Consider the following 12,678-nt stretch of genomic DNA (forward strand, 5'->3'; position numbering starts at 1 on the left):
AAAATTGGGTATTATTGGACAGGACCATACAATGTGTACAAAATCTGCAGCCTCCGCAGAGCACCTGGGACAGGCAGACCGTGACCACCATATACATTTTCCTCATTCTGTACGGGGTTAGATAGGTGTGGTGCAGAAATGAGTGAAACAGAACCACACATTTCTAGATACCGCCTGGGACGAGCTCATGAGCTGAGCCCAGAATTTACCTGGTATATCCCTCTCAAATTTACATTCCCCGCAACCTTTAAGTGCCTGAGACTCCTTAGAGGTGATCTACTTTAGGGTCTAATATAAGCCTATTTTAGCCTGTGACGTCCGGATCAGAATCCTCTCCAGCTGTCACACAGTGTGGGTAAATCTTGCTCCAATCCCTGTGTTTGCCCTATTACTCTTCGCAGGGCGGAATATAACAGGAACTGTCCTGGGCCCAGGTCATACACTGTCATTAGGGTCTAAAATAACTGCAACTTACTGTCCTCTACCAGGTCCGCCTACATCTTTATCCCAGTAGCTGTTCATCAATCTTTGAGGCACAAAACCCACAACCACCTGCATCATGGCAACGTCCAAAGTGGGAATTTTGGGGCATTCTTTTGCCCAGCTGTATGTACAGTGTCCAGTACCATCCAGACACCCTCAACAGTACTTTTTTGTTTTGTTTTTGTTTTTTATTAACCATTCAAGGATATCTAAGAATCTAAGAGCCATTCCCATAGCGGACATTCCCTAACTCAGTATGGACTGCGGTCCGTTTGGGGTTCAGGTGTCTCCCCTAGCTAAAGCATCGTCCACTGAAGTTGTGCCAAGGCACAGTAGGGCTCCTAATTGGGTGCCCCCAATCCCCACTAAGTAACATGGCATACAATTTGAGAAGTGCTACACTGTCTCATTCCCACAAATTAGTACCATAGCAATTGCTGCAATTCAATTACAACCTGCCACTTCAGTATTACCAGTAGGACTGCAAAATAACAGAGGAGAACCGGGAGCACCAACATTTTTTAAATCAAGACCCTACTAATCGGGGGTAAAGTTAACTGAAGACAGAAGGGCAGAGATCCTCTGACTGAGGTCAGTGCCCATCCCAAGTTACCATCAATGACGTCTGGTACGATATACCTGCACACCAAGGTAATAGTGTTTTGTTTCCACTGCAGTTGTACCCTAGGTAGATCCCGCTGCTGTGGCTCGGATAGTCAAGAGTAATGGGAAAAGGCATGACTTATCCCAATTGATCTATAGTCCAGATATCTGGCCAAACTCATCTAATAGCTTAATTACATCTGGTAGCACTCTAGGGTCTGCCGGGATGTATACCAAAGTGTCATCTGCATACAGGCCCTCATTACAACCCTGGCGGTTGGTGGAATAGTGGAGTCTCCAGCCCTGCGGCCGTCACTAGGCGCCCATGGCATTATGACCCCACCCATCGCCATGTTTTCCGTAGTTTCTGTACCGCCACTGAAACCATGGCGGTAGGCACTATCAGTGCCAGAGAATACCTTCTGGCACTGATAGGGGTCTCTCCCGCCCCCCCTCCCCAGAGTCCTCCCCCACCCTCCCTCTCCCAGCACATTTACACACATACACACACCCATTCACCCACGCATTCATGCACACCCACAGCAACACTCACGAACATACATCCAGGCACACACGCAATCTCACGACAACATGCCCATACACTCACACCCACTCATGCACGCATTCAAACACACACACCCCTACACAACACCCCCCTCTCCTGTCGGAGCACCCGACTTACCTGCATGCAGGGGGTCCTCCGGCAGGAGACGGGACGCAGCACTGCTGCTGGCAGCAGCGCCACCTTACCACCGTCCGCCGCCATGACAGTCGACAGAATTCCTACAGCCAACTGGCGGTATTCGGTCTACGGTCATAGTGTCATGGATGGTCGGTAGCCACGGCGACGGTTTGTTGGCGGCTGCCGCCGTGGCGGTAGGCGACATTTGCCGCCAATCTCATAATGAGAGCCCTGGTGATATTATTTGAGGTTGCCCATCGATGAGAATACCACCACTGTGGGCCACACGTTTGCAACATACAGGCCAGTTATTCCATGGTAAGAGTGAATAAAATAGGGGAGCGGGCATCCCAGTCTAGTACATCTCTCTGTGTCTAGGGAGGCCAGCCAACATTGCATTCCTGTCTTTCTCACCCAGTCTAAAATCCAGAACAAACAGCAGAGGTTTAGAAACGTGTCCCTAGCTGGGATAAAGCTATTTAGATCTGGGTGCACTGCTGTTCGCTGGGGAGGGGGGGGGGGGTTATCAATGTCACGGTCATAGTCAGACAGTAATCCAGTTTTTTTGGCCTTCTCATATACCTTCAGGAGGCGTGGAGCCAATGGGGCTTGGTAAGTCTTAGAAATCTTGATCGGAAATGTGCCAGTGCCCGGGGTCCTGCTCTTCATAATCTGTTGTACACTGCCTCTGCCCCTACAGTAGGTCTCAAACACCCCGTTGATTTCCAAATGGAAGCTAACCACCAACACATCAATGGAGTGGAGAGCCCTGATAGGGTTACGCAGGGTTTCTGCCTTCGGTAGCCGGGTCAACAAGCTTCCCGCTTCATTGCCTGGTTTATGCTGATGTTTTATATATTCCTTGTACTTTAAGCGTGATAGTCAGGTAAGGATTTCCCAGTATTCCTTTTTATATTCTACTAGTATGTGTGTCGTAGAGTATGTTCAACTACGCTGGCACCTTTCACCCCCTTTATCTGGTCTTCCAACTGCAGGATCTCCTCTCTCAGGACTTTCTTCATGCCTGTGGTGCCTGACATCCTTGCTAGTTTTCCAAAACATTTAGCCTTCAATCCTCCTATTTTTGCTGGGCTTAGGACTCTGCAGGTTTTACCACTGTTTGTGCTCACTCCTCCAAGCATAGCAAAACTTTCTTATACCCAAATAGCACATTTAATTTAGTGTAGGACCCTAGTAAAGTGATTGCACACGTACCCAGGGCCTTTAAATTAAATGCTACTAGTGGGGCCGCAGCACCTATTTGCCACCCACTTAGTAGTAGTCTTTAAAACGTATCTTAGGCCTGCCACTGCAGCCTGTGTGTGCAGTTTTAAAGTGCCATTTCGACCTGGTAACAAACCATCTGTCAGGTGTAAACCTTCCTTTTAAATACATATAAATCTCTCCTAGAGCAGGCCCTAAACCGCCAATAGGGCGGCGTGCAGTGTATTCAAAACATTGGCCATGTACTTTTAAACTTTACATGTCCTGGTAGTGACAAATTCTTAAATTCATTTTTTACTACTTCAAGGCCTATATCTCCCACAGGATAAAATTAGTGTTACCTTATTACAGTGATAACTTTCAGTTGGAAGAAGGAAGGAATGTAGAGTTTGGTTTCTAAAGAATTGTAATCTAAAACCCTTCTTAATAGTAAATTAAGTGGATTTTAAGTCACAATTCACAAAATGCCACTTTTAGAAAGTTGACATTTTCTTATCATAACCCTTTGATGCCTACATCCTGTATCCTATGCCATATGATTAGGTGTAGCTGGGAGTTGATCTCTGTGCATTACTACCAGACAGTGAGACAAAGGGGGACTAGATGTGGGCAGGATGGGACATCTGTCAGGATGAGAGGGAGGTGCTGTCAGCTACCAAACTTGCACATCACAAAAGCCCTGCCTCAAAACACTCACAAAGTGTTTCACACTAGCCTTTTGTGCCCCCCTCCCCCCTTCCCCAAAGACAAGCTGGGAACAGAGAAAGGAGGAAAGAGATTCAGACACCTTGAGTAGAAAACTCTCAAAACATCTCCCTGCCCAAAACTGGCACCAAGTATAAATACTGGACCCTCAGACTCAATCCTTCAAGCACACTTCTGGTCCCCTAGAAGACTCAGGAGTGCTGTGCTACTCTGCTGCAAGAAGGACTGCCCTGCTGCCTGAGTGAGAAGGACTGTACCTGCATCTTGAACCTAGTACCAACAGAGTGACTCTAAGGGCTAATTGGGCTGGTCTCTTGATCAGAGCCTTAGGGACAGAAAAGGCTCCAACCTTTTTGAAATGTGTATGTGGCCTTTGCCTGCTGTACATCCTAAGCCCCCTACCTCCAAGTGGTGGCCCCCTCTAGTCCTGGACCCTTGAAAGATGGGCTTAAGTTGCTCTGCCAGCCCAGCTGTGGTCTCATCAGAACCGATGCAGCACATTGCAATTCTTCACAGCACCTCGTCGGAACCGACAACACAATGCATCCGCAACGCAGGTCCGCATCACAGCCCTCATAACTCATTGTAACCACCGCTGGGTGATGCATCTTCTATGCGGATCTCACATCGCTCCTCGGGACCGCTGATGTGTGGCGCAACACTCTGCAACCAGGATTTAAAGTACATTTCTCAGGGGGGTTGACGATCCTTGTATTCGACTCACACTCCATCGCAGTCTGCCTGAAAACCACAGTTGGTGCTGCACAGCTCCATTTCTACTAACTGCATTTTTTTTGTACCTGTGGCAAATAATGTATTAAATTTGGCTCTATTTTTTTTTAAATTGGTGAGTGATTTTTCTTGTGTTGTGTCCTTGTATTGCGGTTCGTAAACTGTATAAACACTTTGCACAAAAGCAGTCAGGCTTCAGGGCAGTGTGTAAAGCTACCAGTGGGTTAAAGCACAGGTTCATTTGAGGTTTGCTTGTGACTTCACCCTGAAGTGAATTGTGGTTGCTGCTTGAGTAGGGTTCACTCCTCTCAACCGGTAACCCAGTTTCCTACAGTGCCATACAGCGTTTTCATGTACATTCCTCTCAGCACCACTTTAAATATGTCCCACTCCAGTACCTTATCCGCAGCTGACCCCCTCATTGTCTGTAAATTATTAGTCAATGACTTCTCCCATTTGTGTGCTGTATGTCACATCGCTCATCGCCAAAGGCTCATGTGGGTATTTTTAGGCCTGGTCACCTCTACAAATGGGGGACCATCAACAGGTTGTAATCTGATAGTTTGCGTCCCGGAAACCCAGTACATGGAACCTGTGCAGAATGCCAGGTCTTTTCTGGTGTGTAATGTATGTAGTATAGAGTTGGGAGAATACTCCCTCGGACCCATCTGTTGAGATCTCCATATGTCCAACACCTACAGGTTATGAACACACTGTTTTAAGTATCTGGTGTTAGTTAAAGAATGAGCTTCAGTGATCGGTGGTGTTGCTCTGTAGCACACCAGATCTGGGTAAAATCCATGTCCCACACTAATTGTGGCAGAGTTGAACAAATGAGTGCCGGTGACAGAGGCTAGAAACAGGGTTGCTCAATTTTCAGTGCATAAAGTGCCACTAACCTTAAAGGTTCCCCATCAAGTATGCCCTCGAAAACCACATACTGGCCCGGGAGGTCTATTCTTGAGAGCATCACAGTGTATGGACCTCCTGGGGACACCCATATCAAAACACCCCTGGTGTATCCAGGTTTAAGTGGTGCCATATACTGCACCCCACCATCTCTTGTGCACTTTAATTAACTCCCCAGTTGTCATATGCATCTCTAGGAGGCATACAAACTGTACATGACGCTGTTTCTGGTACATATGGATCCTGTATTTTTTTATAGGTGTACCCATGCCCCTCCCATCCAATGTAGGCATGCTGTATTTTTGTGTGGTCATACTGGGGGTATGACTGTGCTTGGTCTTACTGTACGGTTGACTGTCAGTTGGGCATCCTGCATGGGGCACAATACAGGTACCATAGATTGACCTATCTGGAGCACAGTGGATTTAATATTGTGAGCAGTGTTGCGGGTAGGGCAAATGCTCATGCATATTAAACAAAGAACAAACAACTTGAACAAACCCTAACAATTCTACACCCTCAGAAAATGGCACCAGCCAGCCACAGTTAACTACTGCTATCATGATTAGGCAAATCACTGAGGATCAATCAGATTCTTGGAGAGTCATTAACATTCCATCAGTATCCATTCTAGTAGTCCCACCTGCCATTATCTCAGTGTGCTCTCCTCCCATGTCAGGTCAGACAGTGTACATGGACCTACCATATTAGAGTGATATGCTCACACTGTGCATGAGTTCATGAGCATATAAAAATGATAATATATGTGTTATGGTAACATAAGCAGGTGTCTATCATCTGGGTAATATGTGCCCCAATCTCAGCTATTACTTGCAGTCTCTCAACAGCAGCTTGTTCCTTTGAGGGTTTGCCAAGGAATTTCCTGTGGGAGCAACATCTGTTCCTCTGCATCCTCCATCCCTCGCCTGAGTCCATGGACAACTAAATGGCTGTCAACCCCCCCCCCCCCCAATCCATTTCTACCCATTTCCACATCTCTTTCTGGGAAGGTAAGATCAGAACTTTATCCCCCATCCATCACCTTTAGTTTCACTGGGTACCACAGTGCATATTTGATGCTAAGAAGGTGAAGATGCTGTTTCACTGTATAAATGGATTGACGCCGCTTTTGTACATGTGTTGTGTAATCCGGGGATATTGTGACAGTGCCGATTTCCACTGTCCATGTGCCCTTGGTTCTGGTGATTTGAAGAAAATTGTTCATGTCTGAAGTTGAATCATCTTGCTGCTACCACCCCCCGGGGTGCTAAGATATGGGTCGTTTGCCAGGTACATTGTGGGCATCTTCAGTTGTGCTGACTAGCGCAAACCATCAGCGGCCAGAGGAGCTCCTCCTTCCCCCAGGGGCCCAGGCGTTGTGTAGATCAGCTTAGAAGGGTGTTGACTGCTTTGAGGAGGCCTCCCCTCCCCCCGAGGCTACTTTGCGATCTGTCAAGTGGTCTCATGTGCGAGAGAGGGGTCAATTGCACCATTGTATGTGGTCTCTGCTAGCATCGCTTAGGGTCCTTAGGCAGAATGCGTGTAGTGAACGTGGCTGTAATTCCACCCTGCAAGTAGCTCCCACCGCTCAGTGTCCGCTTTCTCTGCTCTACCGCAGCCTTCTGTAAACATACCTCTCGAGCAACAAAGAGGGCACAGCTGTCATTTCGCTAACCCCTAGGAACTCTCACGGTTTCTCCTTGGCTGCAGGCTGCTTAGTGCCGGGCCAAGGCGCTCCTTCAGAACCACAGTCTCCACCAATTAGGTGCCCTATGTGGACCGTCGCCTCCAAGCACTTGTACGGGAAGGGTAGTGAGCTGATGAACCAGGATTATTACTGGTGGCAGGATGGAGTTCTTGTTTATGCAACTAGTTCAGTCGCCACCTTGGACATGTTCAATTGGTTCAGGCAACTTAGCTGCGTTAGCTGGTTACCGACCAATCCCCGACAGCACCTAAATAAAGCTATTCACAAGCACAATGCAAAAAAAAAAAAACATATTAAAGTGCGAGGTGGAACCCAATGGCATGTGATATATACCCGAGTGGTATGGGGGAGTCAGGATTGTGGTCGTCCAGGACCTCCAACAGTAAATCGGTGGGAGTCATCAGTTCTAGCCTGTGAGTACAATACCTGGTTGGAAATTTCCAACAGCACAGTACACAAGTTTCTGCTGATTAGGGTAGAAAAGTAAAACCCAGTAACAGGCTACGCCCGAGTTTCAAAGCACTTGCTGAAAAAAATTCCAGATGGAATTATCGCAATGGCCAATATGGTTTGTATATCGAACTTCAAAAGCTTTTGTTGTAACCATTAAATATTGTAATGTATGTTTATTGCGGCTGCATTGTCAGAATGAATGCTAGTCTTTATTTGGTCACACTTTATATACAATAAGAGCTGTACTGTAACCTGGGAGGAGCTGTACTTTCAGGACCTCCCCCTACAATTCTTAAGAATGTAACCTTACCCGTGCATTTGAGATTGTGATTTATACAGTACAAATAGGTTTTCCATGTGCCTGTTAGCAGAAACCTGTTAGTGAGGTCAAACAATTAATTCAGTATGGCATATGGGATATGTACAGCTCCTCCCCATCCCCAAGTCCTACATTCCCACAGCTTGGTTCACTTACCTCTGTAGATTCGTGCTCAGATTCCGGTCCTTGATGGTCATGATCAGATGTTTCTGTATGAATCTTTTTGGATTTGCATTTGCTCTTTTTACACTTGCCGCCACAGGTCTTCTCTCCTTCCATAAGTGACTTCAATCTAACAAGGAATTCCGTCTTCCAGGAATGGAAATCTGCCTCGATGCTGCCGTGCTTGCTTTTCACAACATTACAGTCGCCTTCAGACCGTGTCATGATGCGACTAGCGCTGAGCATCCACAGCCACTTGTCAATGTTTTTTCCAACCTAAAGTACAGTACAAATGATATGAAGGAGAATATATAGAAGCCACCACTCAAAGACATCAGCAAACACCTAAGTGTTCGGGTCTGTCACAATCTGCTAATTTAGCACCTGGCTGGATTCTTCATTTTGGTTAAATGGGGGAAGGGGAGCTTGAAATGCTTAACAGGTTTAAAATTTAGGATTTCAAACAAACAGACCATATTTGGGCATCCATTTACCAGTAAAGACTTCCACCCAAAACGTGCACATGAAAGGGGGAGCCAAAGCAGAACATTTGATCGCAGCCTGCAAGCAAGAGTAAAGCATTTGAAATGGTACGCTTAGCTATGTACGGATTCCTTATCTGAACCATATCAGTGCATTAGACCATAAAAACACCAACCAAAGAAATGTAATGGTACAGAGGCTGAGTGGGTCTTTTCTAAGAAGTTAAAAAATGTAGGTCTCGGAAAGCAATTCAACAGTGTTCAGTGTGCATCGTTAAAATTTCAGTCATTAGCCTTTAATTTAATTTAAAAAAAAAAAAAAGCTTTCCAATTAACAGCATCAAATAGAACTGATTATTCATAGAAGAGCTTTCAAGTTCCCATGGTCCAGGACCGTGCAGGAGAAGTGCATTGTCAGGGTGTGAAGCTCTAGTTAAACGCAACAAGCTATAATACAGTGTCGTTTGTTGTTAGATTTTGGGTACCTGAAGTCTTGAGTATATCCCATTATAACATTCACACGTCATGCAGAAGAATGGAGTGAAAACACCTGGAGTGGACTAACTACTATTGTAAGGAACTGGGAAACTTGAAGAGCTGAATCAAAAACATGAAACGTCAAACAGAGCCACCAAACCAGGAGTTAACCTCTTTAAAGAAGGGCTGTGTGCAAGAGCAAGTGTGCATGCACAGACACTCAAGATTCAACAGAAAGACCTTCTTAAAAGAAATACAAATGGTGCATACCCATGATCAAATGTCATCTCAAAATGGCGTTCAAAAGGTTCATTCAGAAGTTGATGAAACCAAAACTGTGCGTCTGAATTGAGTGCAGCTGTGAGGAATTTGACATTGCAGCAGTAGAGGGGGGGGGTTGGGGGGGGAAGGGAGGTGTCCCATTTAGTGACACCCGTAGTGCAAACCAGGGCATAAGCAGGGGTTAAAAAAATAGGGTGTTTAGTCTCTTCTGCTGCCTTTGCATTGTACGAGCACCAGTGTAAACTGTATCCTTTCCAGCAGCGCTCCCCAGGAGGGTGTCCTGACTGTGGATCATACTAGGACCACACAGGCTCCCAAGAAATCTCCTGCTCCAGTATCTTCCAGTGTCACTGGCACATGTCTTAACCCTTTGTGAGACAGACTCACACATTCTATATTTTTAGAAAAGAACATTCAGTTAGTACTAATGCTTTGAGAACCATGCTGATAAAAATCAAGTTGAACAAGTATTAATTTAAGTTTGCTTTTTATTCAAAATACTAAATTAGTATTAATTAGTACGTATTTAGCACTCCGTAACCCTTATCTGTGGCTATGCGGATGCAGTGTTTCTCCAGATTGCTTTCATGTAATCTATGCCTGTTTTTTCCCTCTGGCTCCGCAAGTCCATCTGAACCTCCACAACTCATGATTTGAGATCTAGAAACAGGGTCGTGGTGGAAGAGGGCCAATCCACACTTATGCAACATGACAACTCTTCACTGTACTCCCCTCGAAAACTCAAGAAGGAAGCAACGGTTACCTGCATCCTGGCACCGAGCTGGACTTTCTACGTAAGCTGAACAACATGCAACACAATGTGAATGGGACAAACAAAGGGTCAACAACTGACAGAAAAGGGAGACAGTGTTTACCAAAACAGAGATGGGTAAATGGTAATAAAGCTCACCGTGTTGTAGTGGTCGGCATAGAGTGAGTTTCCGAGGCCAAACACAGCATACCTCATGCCTTTCAGGTAGGTTTTACCAAAGCGGAAGTCATTGGAGGCCTCTTGTAACCATTTGCAGAACCACTGGGCATTCTCGGTTGGCTGTCCATCAGTGTAAGTGGCAACCAGAAAAACGCACACATTCTTACTAGCAGCCTGGCAAAGAACAAAACATAAAGGTCTTCAGTACCTTGAAACGGAAGTAGGACAGACACCACACTAATGGCAATACAATCTGGAACAACAATAATGGAATTAAGTATTTCAATTACTACAAAGAAAACGCGATGAGAGCGTGTGTAAATTAAGCAATGCCTGGTAATTGTATTAAAGCATCTGTATAACAATGTGTTACGTTCAAAATATATAGGCAAACTAGTTCGAGTTCCAAAAAAGTGTACTGGCAGCATGAATGTGAAATTAATAATCATTTTTTGCTCCGACTTGATAGCACAGCTGTCTGCATACCTATTGTAACCAAAGCCTTAAATTATACATAGATGTGGGTGTGCCTCCGCCAAGAAGGAGCACAACTCCCTCACCTAATGCTACTGGCAGTTTTGTGTATCCTTCCACCTTGTATGAAGTGCTTGCGTAACAATGCGTGGAGGACTGTTTTAAATCTCAAAGTACGCTAAATCAACACTCATTCAATGATTTACCTTTCAATTGCTTACAGAAAACAAAGGACTGCGGCGCTGTGCTATAATTACTTGTTTGAAATGCTGCCTTATGGCGAGTCCGGACCTGCTGGACCGTCAGCATCTTCAAGAGACGAGGCCATCTGCTCTGCTCTGCTCTGCTCTGCTCTTTGGTTGCCAGGGCCCGAGCGGGCTTCGTAAGTCACCTGTCTGCTGGTCCCGCTCAGCTTTTATTGCCATGATTTAGCCAACAGTATATTTGGCACTGTTATTTTTTTGTTTCTTTGTTTACGAATTAGGGGCATCACTCTTTGGCTATAAAGCCTACCCCTTTTTTTCCTTGGGACAGCTAGCGATGCATGCATCGTGGCAGGACAAGGAGTTTCTACCTTTGTGCAGGGGATTCATGCACAACAATCTGACTAACATATGGGCTTATTTGTTACTGCCTGGTTTCAACATGTCCACTCATTTCAAGATTCGTGTTTGAGCCAGTATGCTTTTCGCCCTTGGGGTTAAGTTATTGCCTTCATTACTGTTCCATTAAACGATTAGGCGCCATATTGATACTTTTTACAAATATATTTGCTAGAAGACACCGTTCTAACTGCCCGGATTCAACTGACTGCAACGAAACATGTTGACCTTCCTAACTGAACCTAACCTGTCTATATGTTTCTTAGTGTGTACAGAGAGGGAGCCCATTCCACACATATCTGATCCGTTTTATTGCGTTTTTGCGCTTTACACTACTCCTGAACTGGAGGATGGCCGCACCTTTAGTGACTCGCTAACCCTCCCCCACTGGATACCAAGAAGTTATACTTTGGTTTGCCTACACCTTCGTCGAATCCTACTAACACTTGGGAGCCCGACACCAATGATGAGAATCCTGGAATACAATAGAGGTCATACTTGTGTCCCCATATAGTAGCTGCAGTGAGGTGTGTAGGAAAACTGATTATTTGGGGCGTACAAGTGCCCACCTCAAAGGTTGAGGCCACCACCTGCTCGAGGTCTCAGAGATTAAATAAAATCAACCTGTGTTCAGTCCCTGGTAACCAGAAACGAAGCAGTCAGGCTTAAATTTAAGTCGATGTGTAAAGTATTTAAGCAGTGCATAAACAGTCACACAAAGCACAACATAAATGTGCAAACAATTTTAAAACGAAGGGAAAGAATTTATGAGTAAAATAAGGCCAAAACAACATACGTCTAATAAAGGGAACTGGATGTATGACTTCAAGTTTTAGGTAAACTGAGCACAAAAAAAGCACAAAGCACCAATGATAGTCCATGGAAGACGTAGATCACTACCAACGCACAACTTGAGGCCGACCGAGATGCAACAACTGAATTAGTCCTGGTGAAAGCTTAGAAATCAAAAAGGTTTAACACAGAAAGGGACTTACTTTCTGAAAAGAAAAATCCTCTCGTGGGTGGCCATGCTGAATTGGTCGCTGCTGCCATGGAACCAAAGGCCAGATACTTGAAACAGGTTGGGCCAGCTGGAGCTTTAGAGATTTATCGTTAAAAATGTTTGAAGTCCCAAAACAGAATGGGACTTGTCAATTGTCAGACGTGCTGCGAGCCTTGACTGGAACGAAAGCTAAAATTCAATCAGATACGGTGGAACTGTCTGTCAGATACTTTTTTCCCCGTATGGTCCACCTGAACATCTGGCTGAAAACTCTTTTAAAGATTCCAAATTTTTGCAGTTACAGGAGTACACTTCTAAGGCTCCCAGGTGCTCAAGAAAGGGAAAGTGGACTGCCAAACTCTCAGTGTGTCAGGCAAAGGCCAGCAGCAAAGTTCAGTCAAGGTCCAGTTGTTGTGGATCAGCAAGCATTTCTAGGAAAACGCCTCT

The 12,678-nt window shown here is 45.4% G+C and overlaps 1 protein-coding gene across 1 annotated transcript in view; it reads right to left on the bottom strand.

Moving 5' to 3' along the window:
- LOC138286550 (S-adenosyl-L-methionine-dependent tRNA 4-demethylwyosine synthase TYW1-like) overlaps positions 1–12,678 on the bottom strand; it is a 490,050-nt gene that overhangs the window by 363,579 nt on the left and 113,793 nt on the right. Inside the window, exons 5-6 of the mRNA XM_069226929.1 lie at positions 10,132–10,326; positions 7,975–8,256 (exon numbers count right to left, since the gene is read on the bottom strand). Of these exons, the coding sequence (XP_069083030.1) occupies positions 7,975–8,256; positions 10,132–10,326 (477 nt within the window). The remainder of the gene's footprint in view (positions 1–7,974; positions 8,257–10,131; positions 10,327–12,678) is intronic.

This window comes from Pleurodeles waltl, chromosome 3_2 (genome assembly GCF_031143425.1).
Source record: "Pleurodeles waltl isolate 20211129_DDA chromosome 3_2, aPleWal1.hap1.20221129, whole genome shotgun sequence".
Classification (NCBI taxonomy): domain Eukaryota; kingdom Metazoa; phylum Chordata; class Amphibia; order Caudata; family Salamandridae; genus Pleurodeles; species Pleurodeles waltl.